General features: G+C 36.4%; 1 protein-coding gene across 1 annotated transcript in view; it reads right to left on the reverse strand.

Annotated features, from left to right (window-relative positions):
- Positions 1-15,355, reverse strand: part of LOC105225316 (protein obstructor-E) — a 50,624-nt gene extending 35,269 nt beyond the window's left edge. The window contains exons 1-2 of the mRNA XM_011203714.3: positions 15,234-15,355; positions 13,650-13,708 (exon numbers count right to left, since the gene is read on the reverse strand). Of these exons, the coding sequence (XP_011202016.1) occupies positions 13,650-13,689 (40 nt within the window). The 5' untranslated portion in view covers positions 13,690-13,708; positions 15,234-15,355. The remainder of the gene's footprint in view (positions 1-13,649; positions 13,709-15,233) is intronic.
- Positions 15,356-18,969: the final 3,614 nt, after the last annotated feature.

Below are 18,969 nucleotides of genomic sequence, written 5' to 3' on the forward strand. Positions count from 1 at the left end.
TGCATGCATTTGTTGCGCAATTTAATTTAATTGAATGTTCAGCATGAATTCATGGTTCGGTATGTTTGTGGATTGCGCAATATTTAACACGTCGAACGGTTTTAAAGTTTTGGGGCAAATATGTAAATTGTTGCAATTAGGCAAAGTTCACTTAATTGGCAATAATTGATGGAATTAGATTATGTTAAAATACATACAAATATAGACAGGTAAATTTCTAATTTAGAAAAGTATTTGCATGTTAGCGATTATAGCGAGTAATTGCCGCGAGTTGGGAGCTAAAATTGGTTGATTTGATTAAAAAAAATATGATTTTTTTCGGGAGAGTTGTCTGAAATTTAATTCAAAGTGGAAGCTGGTAGGGAGTGAACGCGCGCCAATTAAAATGTGATCCATTGAAAGGATCAAAACATACGTTTTATCGGGCATATTGTTGGATTTAGGTTTTTTACTTTGATGACATCCGAGAAATGGAGCGTCTTAGAACTCCAACTAGCAACCAATAGATTTAATTGATAACCATTTTCTAAAATATCCCCATAGCATATACGATTTTCTAGAACTTTCTTGTAATGCTATGAAAATCTTTGATCATAATCACTCAATATAACTGATAGAGATGCTTTCTTCAATAGCATTTTTTTTGGCAGACCACTCTGAGCATACTATTCGCAACACCATCACCCATTTTGAGACCCCGCATTCATTATTGGATAATATTCGACCTAATACAAGTAAACTATTTCCAGCACCCAGTGAAGAAAAGATAGCAGCCGAATCTCAGAGTGTTCACGAAGACCGCAGAGAGTCGACTCAACGCCGGTCGCAGCAACTCGGACCGACTTATGGAACAATTTGGCGCATTTTACGTCGAGATCTTACATTGAAAGCGTACAAAATACAGCTTGTGCAACAACTGAAGCCGCTCGATCTTCCAAAGCAGTATGGCTTTGCTCTACGAGCTCTTGAAAAGTGCTAAGAAGATTCGACGTTTTCAAGCCAAATTTAGTTCAGCGATGAGGCTCATTTTTGGGTCGGTTGGTATATAAACAAGCAAATTATTTGGGATGAAAAACCACCTTAAGAGATGCAATAGCTGCCATTTTATCCAGAAAAAACAAGGATTCTGTGAGGTCAAAAATGATGCCGATGAGAAGGTAACCGTCAATGGCGACCATTATCACACCATCGGTTACGACTATTTGATGCCTAAAATTGAAGTTCGTGATCTTGGCGACATTTGGTTTCAACACGATAGCATTACTTTCCACACATCGCACCAATCAATGGATTTATTAAGAGAACACTTCGATGAGCAGATTTCACGTTTTAGGCCGATCGATTGGCCACCAAGATCGTGTGATATCACACCGTTAGATTTTTTCGATTCAAGCCTCGGAGTAAAATAGAACGCATGTCAATTGTCAATTGCTAGTAGAAATGCTCGAACGAGTCATTGAAAATTGGTCTCAACGGATGGACCATCTGAGTCGCAGCTACGGTCAATATTTGAAAGAGATAACCTTCATAAAGTGATTGCCAAATCATGTTCTTTCGAATGATAATAAACATTCCTCCTTAAATTTGAAGTTTCTGTGTCTTTCCTTTAAAAAAGTAGGGAACCTCGAAATGTATCTCCCTATTATAGATATACAGTTAATATGTGATATATTATGTGTTAATATTGTGTGAAATCCATCGATTTTTGATCAACCCTAGCAGTTTTTCGCCTAAATTAATATAACTCTATTATTCAGAGTATTGCAAATGGAATTCGAAGTCAAGCTCCCAGAAAAAATGTATTATTTCAGAAGGCCTGCGTAACCATGATGAGAGAAATTTGTATATTTCTTTTTTTCGCTCACGAATCTATAATTCGATCTGAGTATGTGACATGAAATATACGAATGTATGTCTGTATATGTCGCTATCTTACCGGAAATTTCAAGACTATGTCCGATATATACTTTATTCCCAAGTTCGGGAAAACCATATTCGGTCAGTGCAAAAAACTCATCCAAGTCATATATTGTATGTAAATGTCATAGTGCGCTTTGGCTTAAATGTTATCCTGAGTCCATTACCTAATTAGACACTTCATCTAAATAACCACATCTTAGTCTAGATTGTAGATTATACAAAGGTGATCAACATCAAAGGGCTGCGTTGAGACAAAAATTTTGTTTGAGAATCTGTAGATTTTCTGTTCGATACTATTAGTTTACTGGATCCATAACTATATTCTTGTGGTTTGCCAAGAAATAGCATGATTGGATTCTTATAACACAGCTTCTGTATTCCAAGCATGCGTTGGAAAGCTATTCTTGATGAGCGTCTTATTTATTACATGCCATTCATTTGATGTGTAAACAGCAGGAGTTATTTTCACTCAAAGCTGTCGAACTATGTGACTGAAAAAGTGTTTTTGCTGATAGTTCTTCTTCATTACTTTATTATGAAGAAAACATCAGCCAAAAGTCATGGTATTTTGGTGAAAGCCCTCGATGAAGTTCCTCTGACTCAGCGAACGTAGCAAAAATTGCTTTAACGTGTTTAAACTGGAGAATTTGGGTTGGAAGATGACCTGGGCGGCCCAAAAAATTTTGAAGATGTGAGACTGGAAGTATTACTCTTAGAAAATAATTAAATGAAATGTGAACTATAATAACCAATTCGATGGTCACAAAGTTTCGAGAGTCCTTTCAACATCGTTTTAAAGCAATTATATCTTCTTATAATCAATATTGCAAAAAACAAAAGTTCTGCTGTGTATCAAAAGCAAACTTTCTGCTTTGATCAGCGAAAAAAGCCATATTGCTTTTCGACTCATTGCTCATGGTACAAAGCTTTTGACACCATTCATTACCATTAAAGGTACGTATAAACACGAGCGACTTCCGCGAAATTGCACCCACACACACACAAGCACAACTGAAGGTTAAAGGCAGCGCACCGCCTGCCCCAAACCAGACAACAAGCGACAGATAAACTGAAATGAGCGTGCAAAGTATGGCTGCTCAAGGTGAACCGTTGTCAGCCGGAGGCTGTATGTCATCGCACAAGATAGTGCGCGTAAATGCACATAAAACTTTACTATTTAGCAGAAAAATGAGTAAATACATGCACACACAGATACAGACATACATGCATATGTGTTCACATATATGGAGCTGGTGGATATGGTGGAGCGCTGTATTGATGTCAATATCGTGTGTAAAATCAGGTTGCTTGTAATTGAACTGACTTTAAGTGCGCTTTTGCTATTGTTGTTATTATTATTTTGTTTTAATTCATCATTATTGTTGTTGCAGCAGGTGCTACATGTTGTGGATTTAAGAGTTTACATTTTCATTGCAATGCTTCAATGAGGCGTCGAACGTTGCCAATAATTAGTGCATGACTCAAGCGCACACACACACACACGATTACACGCACACGGATGCAGCTAGTCAATAACAGTATCGAACCAACTACTCGTGTACAAGTAAATAAATAATACTCATAATGAACAATGTCAACAGCATTTGCCAACAACAAAGTCATAGCTGAAGAAACTCGAGCCAAACCTTTCGCCGACACGTCAGCGTGCTGCAAGTATGGCATGACAGGCATTAAGCCCGACAATGTTGCAATTTTACAACAATAACAACAAGTGTGATTATTAAAATTATTAAAAAAATATGAAATAAAATAAAATAAGAATAACAAGAGAATTAGCAATAATTAATAGAAAGCTTGAAGATATGAGCGATTAGCCGTCGGTGGTGCAAAAGCTTTTACGACAACAATAAAAACGTGCAAAAACGTTAACTAAGGTTGCATGGCAGCTCTAATGACCTTCACAAGTACTTTTTTTTAACAAAAAAGTTGAAAAAAATATTTTTATCTTGACTTTGAACGGTCAGTTTGTGTGGTAGCTATATGCTATAGTGGTCTGATCTAAACAATATTTTCGGAGATTATACCATTGCTTTGGACAATAATCTACGTAAAATTTCAGAAAGATATCTTGCCGAATAAAAAAGTTTTTCATACAAGGACTTGTTTTTGATCAGTCAGTTTGTGTGACAACTATATGTTATAGTGGTCTGATCTAAACAATTTTTTCAGAGAATGCGGCTTTGCCTTGAACAAAAATTCGTGCAGAATTTCGTAAAGATGCCTCCTCAAATAAAAAAGTTGTTCTTGCAATAACTTGTATTGGATCAATCAGTTCCTATGGCAGGTATCATTTGTAGTGGTCCGATATCAACGGTTCCGACTAATGAGTAGCGTCTTGAGGAACTGGTTCGCATAACTACATATATACAGATGGACGGGATCGACTCAGCCCAGAGTTAAAAGCAATAATAGTTTATTACATGGCGAGAAAATAATTGAGGTTTTGTAGTGTGTCCTATGGTTTATTGTGTCCTCTCCCATATCACATACGATCACAAAGGTTCAGCAAAACAATTCCAGGAGCTTGCTGGGCGCGACTGAGGTGATGTGATCCTTGTCCACGTAGATGGACCGTAGGGCCTTGAGCCTGCTTCTACAAATTGCTGGGAAATCCAGAATCAGGTGTTCTGGAGTTTCCTGTTCCATATCGCAGAACCGGCAGTTTGCGCAAGAGACTATGCCCATGTCGGAAAGTTGCCTGAGCCTGCAGTGCCCTGTATAGAGCGCGACAAGGAAACGGAATTTGTCTCGGGGAAGTTGAATATATCTCTAAACGATACAAGGTTATAACTTTCAGGAGTAGCTTGGTATTGCGCATTCCTGCTGCCAGTGTCATTTTCTCCCCACTTTTTTCTCCATGCGGAGCAACTCCTTAATGATATGGGGCTCCACCGCAGTGCAGGGTTTTGGTACCATCATTTTGAAGGCTGCCAAAGAGTGGTACTAATTCGTCAACCTACACATTGGCGGCTCAGATAGGCGGTTCAGCCTTCCTATACACTAATCCACTAATAGCAATATGACCGCATAAGCTAAGATCACTTTTATGGTATGTTTTGCTTCCGTTTTGATCACTAGATTTAGTGTTGTGAGCTCCAGCTTGAATTCAAATGCGAATGCGCATTGCCGCTGAAGTGCAGACGCAGGCGAGTCTTTGCAGTCTCGATATTTGAAGATTTAGCGAAGACTGCGTTGCCTTCGAAGCTAAACTAACCGCTCCATAAGTGACAATAGGCCTTATGATCATGGAATAAAACCATTTGATGATATTGTATATGAAATATTTCAAGTGCGTTAGAAAAAACACACACTGTTAAAGGTTATTTGATCGCTTCTCGTATTTCCTCATTTTCTCTTATGCAAGCAATATAATTAATGGAATGGGAGCTCTTCCAATCAACTCTTGCTTCAGACTGACAGACCGCTGTTGTGTCTTACAAGTAGAAGTAGTAGTGATCAAGCTGAACTTCTCACAAGTGCAGCTTCTTTTAGGGAGGTATTCATTTACTCCGATAGCAGAACCGCTATACAAGCTTTAAGCTCGCTGACATTGAGCACAAAGCTAGTTCTGGGTGCGTGGTCACTGCATATCATAAGCGATGAGCTAGTTAGAGAGGGCACTTACCCAAATCCTATCAGGATGGAAACTAGTCGATGTATCTCTGTCTTCATGGGTTCTAGTCCTATGGGCACCGCGCAAGCCTAACAAGAATTGATCTACTACCAGCACTTATGCTGGCGAAATCTTTCTAAATCGTAATAGGTCTATAAAACCATTTGGGTTCACATCGTCGCAGTGATAATTGTTCTAACTTAATACTGCTCTACTGATGCTGATGGTAAGGATTATGGATGAAGCAACTTATCAAAGTTGCATGGGGGAAGATAGTACGTAGATGTCTAGATACTTTCTCCTCCACTACATAGCTTTCGCCAGACTAAGATTGGAGCATCTCGGTTGGCATACCTTCTATGAAACAGAAATCGGTCTCAATAAATTAATGGCAGGCTCAATACTCTTGGTCGATATGCGACATTCTTATTGTTCTATTCCTATTAGTTATAGATATCCAAACTCACAGGCACCTCTAGCTGTTGAAGTGGAATTATTAGTGGTCACACGAATATAAACTTGTTTACCTAAACTAACATTACCTATCCTAAGCATCAATGGATACACACATCTTTTAAGATTGGATTTGAGGTTCAGACAAAAACTACTTATATCAGCACTTCGGTATCAAACCATACAAAGTGAGTTATTCCGCCTCTGGAACCATTTTCAGGTCATACTAAAAAACGTTGCCGAATTTCTGATCCGATGCAGTTTAGACTTGAAAAATTACAATGTCAGTGTAAACAATTTTAAATTGAAGTTTTTTTTAAATGGCAATAAAAAATATAATTAAATATGTGCAAAAACTAAATAAATGAGTTTAAGTACCAAGTTCAATAATAAACATTTACACCTCGCAAGTGTCAGACATCTGTTCTTCATTTTTCGAAGTACATAAAAGCTTATTAAGAGAAAAATAATGTCATGTTACACACACATGCACAAAACCTATCGGCATTTATATAAACTTATGTGCACTGCTTATCGCTCCCAATCAATATTTTCCGTTGACCCATTTTGCAAATTGCCGAGCTCATAAAATCAAAGCAAACGACCTCGATTGCCAATTCAAGTTGAACCAAACTTTACAACTTTTTCGGCAGCGGCTTACACACCCATGGACATATGCTGGCGTTTACATACATTTGCATACCACAGCAGCTATGTTTGTTTGTTTGTGTGTAAAGAAATATCATTTGAATGCATCAATAACTCCGGTAAATAGCTGTGCAACGAACCCGAAATACGTGTAAACCGCTATATTCATAAACCCACATTCGTGTCTGTCTGTAAGTGTACATATGTACTGTATATGAAATGACTTGCTGACCACTACGTGCCGGGGCGTGTGTGGAATTTTAAGTGCGAAAGCGGCGCAGACATTTGCGTTCAGTCGAAAAGTTTCCATTTGCATGCTCCGATGAATGCATAGTGGCTGCTCGTCTTCGTCTTACGGGGCCGCCGGTCTCATTCTATTGACCAATAAGAGTTGCTACCATGTGAGGTGTGGTGAGTTGATTGCTGCGGAATGCTTTTCGAGCTTCTGATTTACTTAGCACAGAGCAACATTTCTTGTGGGATTCCGTAGCAACTTTTTAAATTTTTTTGGTCGAGCGAAGGGTATGGGACTTGGATCCAACAGGTTGCTATGATTCAAATCTAGATTTTTACATTCTCAAGGCATTAAAGTGTCTAAGTCTTGACCTCCCAAACACGGGACAGTCAAGAAGGAAGTGCTGAGTTTTTTTCACCCCATCTTCTTCCATTCAACTTCTGCTTCTGATCTCTTAAAATCCCCACAACTAACGCAAGGCTTGTCTTACTGAGAGTAAAAAGATCACTACATCTCTGCCAACGATCTTGGGCCAAACGGCTTTCCGACAACGCATGTTCCGATGGTAACCCAGTGCTGACCAAGCTTCCGCAAGGGCCAGCTATCTAGTACAGAGCACAAAAGGATACAGGAGCACCAACCCGCTCTCATTCTACCGATAGCGGTTCTAGGGTACGTTTCTTGCTGGCTCATCAGATTTACAGTTTCCTGTGATTCCTCTGTGGCCTGGCACCCATACCAGTTTAATCACAAAAACACTCGATGCTATTGAGAGCGAGGTTAGGCACTCTTTGACCAACCTTGAACGCATTGTAAATGAGACACTGCAATAGTCAGGAAGTCTGCAGCTAGAGTTGATAGAGAGCTCCTGACAGTAAATTCTTCCACAAACCTTTCCCCCAAGTTTTGACCCTTCCGTAAGGAAGCTCACTGCCCCTCTCCTTCAATGGCTTCTTTCCACTCAAAATTCCCTCGCCGGTATATGGACAAAGAAAGAGCCGCCAGACTTCGGTTTGGCGACTCTATGATCCAAGTGATCCAGTATAAAATCAAAGTGAATGAGGATTTCCGAGTGTTCAAACACGTGTTGTTTTAGGAACACAGTCTCTCTAAGTCTGATGGCAACTTTCGCCGCCATATGCCTTCCTGCGATATCCACGAGCAATATGTGCAAGATGGGTGCCATGATTGGAGTGGACCTTAGTACACCAAACATGCTGAGGAGAGCCGTGCGTTGAACGCTTTCGAGTTTCTTTGCAAGAGTGGTATTTTCTAGAACCCTCCACCACATGAAGACTCCATAGAAGAAAATGGGCTTGATTATGGTTTCGTAGAGCCAGAGGACCACTTTCGTTGAGAGACCCCACCTTTTGCCAATGGCTTCTCTACACCATTACAAGACAATCGACCTTTTTCTAAGGTTTCTTCACAAATAAATCAATTTTACGATAAGTATTTGAGACATAAATTCCATCAAGTAATCTAAAAGCCTGAATAAAAGTGAGTAATGTTGGTTTTGTTAAGGACTTGATGAAGAAGCATACATAGCCTCATTCAGCAGTATAAAATTCTGAGCCGATAAAAAATCGTTCATTTACCACATATATACTTTACTATGCCAAAAATCAATCATGCAACAGGAGTTTATATACATATATCATAGGCCTTTAAGCACTTCTGCCAAACCAGCCTTACAGCGACTTACGTAACTTCGTAAACAAGCTCAAAGCATCACGATATTAAATAAGTAGCAGCGATTTTATCAATATTTACATGTTGTCAACGAATAAAGCATATAAAACAATATTGATGCCAAACAGGTTCGGGTGAGGCAACATGAAAAGCCTCCAAAGCCCATAAGTAGCAGCATGCCGCTAGTAACAGCAACAAATAGCCAATAAAAACAAGTAAGGAAGGGCTAAGTTCGGGTGTCACCGAACATTTTATACTCTCGCATGATAAAGTGATAATCGAGATTTAATTATCCGTCATTTACATATGTTTCTATTTTGGCTCCTAATGTAGATATATATTGTACTATACAGAGAAGGCATCAGATAGAATTCAAAATAGCGTTATATTGGAAGAAGGCGTGTTTGTGAACCGATTTCCTCCATATTTCGTACATGTCATCAGGGTGTTAAAAAAGTATTATATACCGAATTTCATTGAAATCGGTCGAGTAGTTCCTGAGATACGGTTTTTGGTCCATAAGTGGGCGACGCCACGCCCATTTTCCATTTTTAAAAGAAGCCTGAGTGTAGCTTCCTTTTGCCATTTCTTCGGTAAAATTTAGTGTTTCTAAGGTTTTTTGTTAGTCGGTTAACGCACTTTTAGTGACTTTCAACATAACCTTTGTATGGGAGGTGGGCGTGGTTATTATCCGATTTCTTCCATTTTTGAACTGTATATGGAAATGCCTGAAAGAAACAACCCTATAGAGTTTGGTTGACATAGCTATAGTAGTTTCCGAGATATATACAAGAAACTTAGTAGGGGGCGGGGCCACGCCCACTTTCCAAAAAAAATTACGTCCAAATATGCCCCTCCCTAATGCGATCCTTCGTGCCAAATTTCACTTTAATACCTTTATTTATGGCTTAGCTATGACACTTTATAGGTTTTCGGTTTCCGCCATTTTGTGGGCGTGGCAGTGGGCCGATTTTGCCCATCTTCGAACTTAACCTTCCTATGGAGCCAAGAAATACGTGTACCAAGTTTCATCACGATATCTCAATTTTTACTCAAGTTACAGCTTGCACGGACGGACGGACGGACAGACGGACGGACGGACAGACGGACGGACAGACGGACGGACAGACGGACGGACGGACAGACAGACATCCGGATTTCAACTCTACTCGTATAACCCTATAGTAGACTCTTTTAGTTTTAGGACTTACAAACAACCGTTATGTGAACAAAACTATAATACTCTCTTTAGCAACTTTGTTGCGAGAGTATAACAACAGCAGTAAACACAACAACTGCAAAGACACAGCTAGCTGCGAACAAAAATCACTTTCACTTTTAAGGTCATGCCAACCAGATTTGCTGTTGTTGGTTTAGCCAGCCAGCAGCATCAAGTTTCATAACAAATCAAAGCAAACGAAGCCGCAAATACAGGTTTGAGGCACACGCACGCCCCAGCGGACGCGTCGAAGTGCGTAGAAGCGGGCGACAAACCCACAGCCAACCAGGCAGCCGCTCAGCCTCCGCTAAACAAGACAGCAGTGGGCAGGCGACGTAAAGCATAACGTAAAAGTGGTAAGACTTGGTAGCTAATAGCTACAATCGGACGTATATTGATGACTTACTGATACCTCTGCGGTTGGGAGTATGCCTCAATGGCTTGACGTATAACTTCAGTTGACAAATACGTCGCATTTAGATATGATGGGGGTTGCATGTGGTGCAGGCGACCATGACAGCAAAGTAATAACGGTTGTTGAGTGTCGTTAACAGTTATTATATGAAATTAATACAAATTGGCATCGAGTCGTTTGAAATCCTTCAGAGGCGTTAGTGGCTGACAACCGCAAATTGTGGCGGTAACTGCATATGGAAGTTCCGTTCACTTAACGGTTGTTAGTCGATATGGTGATAGGTGCGATTCTCCCCAGTTTAATGAATTTGTTGTTTTTTTATTTAATATAGCGTGGCGACAAGCAAGTGTCATAACTATTGGCTCATATGTCGGCAACCTGGCAACAAGTTTTTATTGGTTCTAGCTGTTACTATCATTTAATATTAAATCTTGTTTTTTTTTTGTTTTTGTTTGTTTTATGTGGCTGTGGTAGTGAATTAATGAATATCGAAGTCGGTTATAGTTAATGTATGAAAATTTATGCAATTCTCGGCTGATCGACTGAGTGACGTATATTAGACTGTACCATATGTTATGCAAATGATAGTCGCTGATATAAAAAGACTATTGGCAAGCAGTCTACACAGCCATTTTGCTAATAGTAAAATATTTATTCTTTCTTTATCATCGTCTTTTCTCTAACAATGGCCGAAATTATAGCGATACAGAATTGACCATAATTTCCCACGTGACCTGCACGTGGTTCGGCAACAAAAGATGAGGGATCTTGAAAACTTTTTTTATGTAGATCCCTGAGCCGGTGGTTGCGGCATTCTGACACCTGCGTATGATGGGATGACACTCATTAGAAATGGCTGACGGGTTAATGTCGCAACTGCCCCGTTAAAACCCTGGCAGGCCTCAGAGTACATTTTCCTCCATCGTCGTTAAGTTGGCGTCGGCTCTGAAAGTATAGCCTCATAAGGGCATGCGTCATCCCTCGCCTTCGACAATCTTGGGACTATCAAAGGCGACTACCTTTCCCGGGGTCTCTGAGTGGGTACCTTATTTGCATGGACACTAATAAGAAAACAAACGTTGACGAAAAGGTGACGAAGGGAAGTGAAGTGATGTCGATGTCCTGATCTGTCCCGTGTGGTAGTGCTGATTCTGTGGCGACAAAATTGTCGCTGGCCAAATGCAGCAATGTCGATACGCCAGTAGAAATTTCTACCTCAGGCCACTCTACGAGTATTAGGATGGGAGGAGCCGGTGGAAACCCGGCGGAAAGTGACGTGGGTAGAGCCTTCATACTCGTCGGAATCTGCTGCGCTAGCAAAGGAACCTCTACTAGACTCATAAGGGCTCTACAGGGGAAAGATGCAAAACATCGCTAGTTAGAAAGCTCAAGGCAGACCGCCACTTGGCGGCCAAAATCGTAGAACTCTACGGTGATAAGCATCCTGGTTAGGTAACTGAGCTAAAAATACTTTTTGGAGAATTTTAACTAAAGATTTAAATAAAAGAAATGTCTGTGTGGTTTTAAAGTTTAAAAAAGTGATTAATATATTCTAGCTAAATAAGCGAAATATAAATCGGACTGTAAATCAAAAATATTTACTTTTCAAGTAATTTCTACTATGGCCAAGATTTTTTATTGACACAAATTATTCAAAGAGAGTCGAGAACAGATTGACGATGAACCACGTCCAGGACAGCCATCAACATCAACATCACCTGATGATGAACACGTTAAGAATATAAAGGAATTGTTGCTTCAAAATCGACGACTAACAATCAGAGATCTTACTGGTATCATTGGAATATCGGTAGGATCAGGATTTTGAAAGACAATTTGAACCTAAAAAGAGTGAAAGCACGATTGGTACCAAAATCACTAAATTTTGTCGAAAAAGAATGTCGTGTTAACGTCTGTGAAGCAATGCCTTCCAACTACCATGATGTCATTCTCCTTACTAGTAATGGCGTTAAGTCTTGGACCTATAATTACGACCCAAAAACGGACGATTCATCGGTCAAATATCGTGGCAAAGGGAACCCGAAGACGAAGAACCCACGTTTGACGTGTCAAAAATCAAGGTTATGTTGACGGTGTTTCCGTCGATTATCGAGGTGTGTTTCACTCCAAATTCTTTCCGGCCGGCCAGACTGTAAACAAGAAGTACTCTTGGAGTGTTATGCGTCATTTTCGCGAAGCTATTCGTAAGAAGAATTACCGGCGATCAACTTTTGGTTTTTGTACCACGATAATGCACTGTCACATACTGCATTGATTCTTCGTGAGTTTTTCGCCAAATTATCGACTATTATCGCGTCGCAACCAACGTATTCGCCTAATTTAGTTCCGTGTAACTTATGGCTATTCCACAAAGTCAAACGACCGTTTCAGAGAAACCGGTTTGAGTCATGACTTTAAAAACTGTTTCGAGGTTTTGAAAAAACGTTGGCCGAAGTGTATTGTGCCGAAGGGTGATTACTTTGAGAGAAATGACACAGGTTTTGAAGAATAAATGAAGAAAGTCTTACAATTTTTTGCTCATAACTAAAATACCTGCAACTTTGCATTACCAAAGACTGAACTATGGCTTGTGAGGTTAGGTTGGGTTTGTTTGAGTGGTCGATCTTAAAGGGATCTTATTTGGTCAACCTATAGGCGCTTTGTGGTATCTAAAACTCGTATATGATAGATCATACGACGCTTACAAATACATATATGACCATTTTTGATTATAGCGCCCATACAACATCGGTCTTCGCGAGATGTTGCGGTCGAAAAAGTGTGAAGAACATAGGAGATAGTGTTTCTTGCATTGCGTGTTATTCACGAAAGTATTGTATGAGCTATAATGGTATAATGTTCCTGAGCTTCTAGCATAAAATATACTTTTTTTCAAGCAAAAAAAGTCTTAAGTCACATTTTTGAAGGGTTAATAGTTTCAAACAGTTAATCGAAATAATTATTCTCATTCCTCTTAACAGTTGATTTATATACTGAGCAATTGCTTCATCCTTTTTGTTCTCACATTATACGGCTTGTTGCAGTGCTCACACTCCCCCCTATTCCATACTCATTTGACCTGTCACACATTCACACTCATTAAATTAAAACAAATCATTACACATTTAAACAATCACTCACCCATTAACTCCAATTATTTATGTAATTGCATGCAGATGCATGACATTTTATATATTCACATACATATATGCTATAGTATATGCATAAATATATACACAATACATATAGATACCACATGCATTTACTAGATATACACGTCTATGTGTATGTACGCAGAAATTTAGTTAATTGTCAATGTTAAATTATTCAAATTGCAAATTAAAGCCGCTGATTTGTATATATTTAAGTAAAATGTGTGTATATTTTCTGCGAATTGCATTTGTATATGTTCTGTAGATGTGCTTGTACTTACCAACAACAATGGCGAATATGCAAATTTTCAAAAACGCCATTTTATCTTCTGCAGCAACACTGTAACGATTTATAAATTTGTATTTTTATTGAGCTGAGCACCGGGTTTGTGAAATGAAATCAAAATTTATTGCACAATCAAATAAATAAAATGGTTAGAAATTCATTTAATTCGCGGTATTTGCTGTGAAATGCACAGATATGCGATTTTTTTTATATTTATACTCTGGCAACCTGTTGCCTCAGAGCATAGTAGTTTATTTTTTTATTTTTTTAAATGTTCATATGCTTTTTCTAAGCATTTTCTGAGTAATTACGTTTATAAATTCAATATTTTCAAGACTGTCAGTTAAATGAAAGCATTTTAAATCTCTCTTTAATAACTCTTTTAAAGTTTCAAAGTAAAATAAAACAATTAATCTTCTACATAAAAATTATTATTTAGTTAATAACATATGTACAACCTAAAACATGCAGCGCTAGCTTCAGAGCTATCAGCTGAATAAAAATTATAAAATTTTACACAAAAAAATTGAATATTCTAAAAAAAATATTTTCTTTTGCATAATTAAATTTAAAAAATCTGTTTTTGATTTGTAAAAGAAAAAACTATTTTTTTACTATAAAAAAATTATTAAAAAAAGAATAAAATAAAAATTATTTTTTTCATTCTAACAGTCCGTAAAAGAAAAACAAACTTTTATTTCCCACACAAAAAAAGCAAATACATATTTGTTTCAAAAAAATCTGAAATTATTTTCAAATATAAATAAAATTTTTTTATAGAATAATTCAGTGAAAGAAAAACAAATTCTTATTAAAAAAAATATAATTTTTCAAAAAAAAAATATAATTGTTCCAAAAAATTTAAAATTATTTTCAAATAAAATAAAAATATTTTTTTTATACAAAAAGTCATTAATTAATTGAAAATAATTCATTTAGAGTAAAAAAAATCAATGTGAAAAATTATAAACTTTTTTAAAAAATCTATTGGAGCAACTATAATTTTTTTAAAGATATCAACTTTTATTTTCGCTTCATTATTTAAAATATTTTTTAAATTTAAAAAGTGTTAGTTTAATTGAAAATGATTCAATTACTAAGAGAAAAATACATATTTTATAACAAAATAGCATATGTTCCCAGAAAAAAAGTAAAAAAAAAAACGAAAATAATATTAATTTTTTTGCATTAAACCTAAAAACGGAAATATTTTTTTATTTTATTTTTATGCACAAAATTTTGATCGCAACACAAATTAGCCATAATTAACACTCCGCTTTTTACAAAATTGCATAGCACTGCCGCACGCTTTAATTAAACATTGTTTTGCCTCACAAAAAGTCCATAGAAATTATAAATTTTTGCTTTCGTGGCAAAACTTTTTGCACATTTTATTTAGCACAGCACAGTTTGTTGAAGAATTCTTTTGATTTAATTTATTTTTTACACCGCATGCGCATACATCAAATGTTTGCTTTTCTGTTTGCATTAATATTATTTTAATTGTATTTATTTATTTTCGAAATAAATTAAATTTATTGGCATTTTTAACATTCTTCTACGTGGCTTTTTGCCATACCTGTTTTATAAGTTTCGGTATATAGCTTTCTTAACTTGAATGCGCACTTCTTTTAAGCCCTAACCCACACTCAGCGATCGCAGACCAGCCACGACTAGGAGCCGCCACCAACTTCTCACCACATTAAATACATGTTTTCAGCGGTCGCCTCTGTTGTTTGGCAGCGCTTTGACGCATGTGTACCAGTACCAGTATTGGCAAGCAAACACTCACACACACATACTCGTAAAATATTTTTATGTTTAAAATTTTGGTATATACAAGTATGTGTTTAAAAATATATGCGCGTGAGTAAAAAACATTTAAGCAGATGAACGGTACAACTAAAATTTCAAGAAAACCAAGTTTTTGTTGTCAATAAAAACATGCGGTTTATTTGCCAATTTATTTGCCGTTTGTGGGCATAAAACAGTAGTGATAACCTACACTAGCTTTGCTCTATGGGTTAATTTCCTAAAATAATATTATTCATATATCAGTTGCTTTTTAGATTCGTTTTTATTTAAAGTGTATTTTTAGACCAATTTTTAGACCATAGTATTTTATACCAGTTGCTTGTTCGATCCTTATTTATTTAAGGTTTTTTAGACAGCTTTTAGACCAAAATTTGGAGAGCGAAGAATCGAAAAGCTACTGGTGAAATGTATAAACTGGTATTAAGGTTAGATATTTGCATAAATATTTCCGAATACCGGCATAAAGAACCAACCAACAGCCTCCTCAGTAATCGCCATTTTTATAGGATTACACTTTTTATACCAGCTGCCCTTTTAGGAAACTTTTTATAATTATTTATACTACTTATTTAACTTGCATGAACGAATAAAATGGTAATATTAAATATTGATTTTCTTTTTGATTTGGCGAGTGTCATCACAATCCTTATTTGAATTCAATTCGTCACATTGGTAGGATTATACTAATTTACTAATTGCTTGTTCGAGTCACTTGTTTACTTTTAAACCAGTTTTTATACCAAAATTTGAAGAAATAATAATCCAAAAATCAACTGGTATAAACTGGTATAATTTTAAAATTTGTACACCAGTAGTTTGGTCGATTAGTTTTTGTTCTTATTTCTTCCTTAGAAAATTTTTACTCATGTGTGAAAATTATAATTTTTATACCAGTTTATTATTCGATTCCTATACCTTTAGAATTTATTTTTAAACAAGTTTTTACCACAATTTGGAGAATGGAGAATAAAAAATTAACTGGTATAAAAATAGTAAACTGATGGCATAAGACTGTACTTTATACAGTGTCGGACAAAACATATTGGACTGATGGCTATGAATGCTAAAAACATGTAGTATACCACAAAAATTACAATTTTGGATATCAAAAAAGTACTTAATTATAAAGGCATATTGTTTATTCAGTGAAACAATGAAAAAGCATATAATTTTTTTTAATAGTTTACATTTTATACGAAAGAAATTACAAGTACCCAATATTCACTGCGACAAAACATATTGGACTAGTCGGGTTTTTTCGTGATAACGGTCAAAAATTCCGTTATTTTCTGACGATTTTGCATTCTCTCCGCAATTTGAACAACGACATAAAAAATCAGCATAATTTTAGCTTAACCAATTTTCTTTATATAAAAACTTGGGACGTGATTAAAATTCTACTTATTTCGAAGAAATTAATAACAAAAGGTGACCATGGCTAGAAACAATCATTCAATTCTTTTAAAACAATTAATTAATAAAGACTACAAGAATGAATTATCACAAAAAGACATTTGTAACAAATTTTATATCAACAAATCCACAGTGACCTTTGTTATAAAGAAAGTTAGGGACAGTGGATCTGTGAAAACTAGCCACCGTGGAAGACGACCCAAAGCTACAACACGACATGTTGATTCAAAAAAACTTAGAGAACTAAAATAGTTTTCTTATATGTCGGCAGCGAGCGGGGTTAAAGCTTTCAATTTGAAAGTTCAAGCCATACTGTACAATGAAGAGCGTGTGCAGGTGGGCTAACAAGTTATGGGACAACTAAAAATCCTTTTATATCAAGAAAAAATCGACAAAGAAGATTACAATTTACTCGGGAATACATCAACTGACCAGTGAAACAATGGAAAACAATACTTTTCTCTGATGAATCAAAATTTAATTTGGAAAATTCAGACGGAACAGAGAAGAGTTCGCCAACCAAAAATAAGAGATCAGATCCCCAATAATGCCAAGGCTCGGATAATCATCTTGGAGGTGGCATTATGGAATGAGGATGTTTTTCCGGGCTTGGCGTTAAACCTCTTCATCGAATCAATTGCAATATGGATCGATTGATATACAAGAATATTTTTGAGAACGTGATGCTTCTCCATGCCAAGTGTTATATGCTACTTTCATGGTCGTTCCAACACGACACGACCCAAAGTGCACGTCGAAAAGAGTGGCAAATCGGTTCGTAGCTCAAAATATTAATGTCCTAAAGTGGGAAGCTCAATCGCCGGATCTCAATCCTTTTGAGGATCTTTGGTATATAACAAAAATAACGATAGACAGAGAAGGAGTGAATGGAGATAAAAACAAATTGTTCGAAGCTGAAAAACAAGCCTGGTTAAGCATTCCACAGGTACTTATTAACAATGTAATGGCTTCTATGCCAAAAAATTCAGTTAAGTAATAAAAAATTATGGTTATGCTATAAAATATTAAATAACAATCATTATTCCAATATATTTTGTTGCACTGAATATTGAATATGTATATTTTTTTTGTATAAAATTTCTACGGTTTTGTATGTTTTCATAAAATAAATAGTTATTCTTCAAAGGGAATAGGAGATGATAATGTAATACGTTGATATGAGTCCAATATGTTTTGTCCGACACTGTATATCAGTGAAAAGTTTGAAAAGGTGAACGGGTGTTATAAATTTAAACTTTGTATATCAGTGTTTTAGTAAATTTTTCATCAGATTTCATCTCTAGAATATTTTTACTCATATTTTAAAATTATACTTCTTATACCAGGTGATTGTTTGGTTCTCATACAATCAGAGTTTATTTTTAGACAAGTTTTTACTACAATTTGGGAATGGAGTATCAAGAGTTAACTGGTATAAAATAGTAAAATGATGTTATAAAACTGTACTTTTTATACCAGTTGATTGTTCGAAATGTGATGTTATAAAATTACACTTTTTATATAACTTGCCATTTTATACCAGTTTTCTTCTCGAGGCTATAAGAAAGTTTCAGCAACTAAATTTTCGCTATACTCCCAACAATCCCTGAAAAATTTACTGTCCAACCTTTTCTATCACGAATATTTAGCTTATTTTTTCAGTATACCCCTTTAGTAACAAATATATTCACAACCAAATAATTCAAAAATGTAACATACCCATTCCAACAACAGTAGCGTATTTGTAACTTACGTCAATTTTTTGCTGTTGTTGGCTTTTTTCCTGTATGTGCAAAACAATAGTTGATGCAGTGCAATAAAAGCCGCAATGCGCATGCGCAAAGGTGGCTCAATTCAGCACGGCAATTGAGTTGTCAAACCTGAATTGAATATGAACAATGAATTTGAAAGAGTAAATTGAATTTGTACAAAAGAAAGAGTGTGTGGAATTCAAAGAGCGCGTTAAGAGAATATATTTACTTACATGCTATACTTATATTGAATTATATATTTATGTCTACAATATTGCTTAGTTTGTTTGTAGGTAGTCAAACTCTTTAACACACCGGCCAATTGCGAGGAGTGAG

This window comes from Bactrocera dorsalis, chromosome 1 (assembly GCF_023373825.1).
Source record: "Bactrocera dorsalis isolate Fly_Bdor chromosome 1, ASM2337382v1, whole genome shotgun sequence".
In the NCBI taxonomy this organism is placed as follows: Eukaryota; Metazoa; Arthropoda; class Insecta; order Diptera; family Tephritidae; genus Bactrocera; species Bactrocera dorsalis.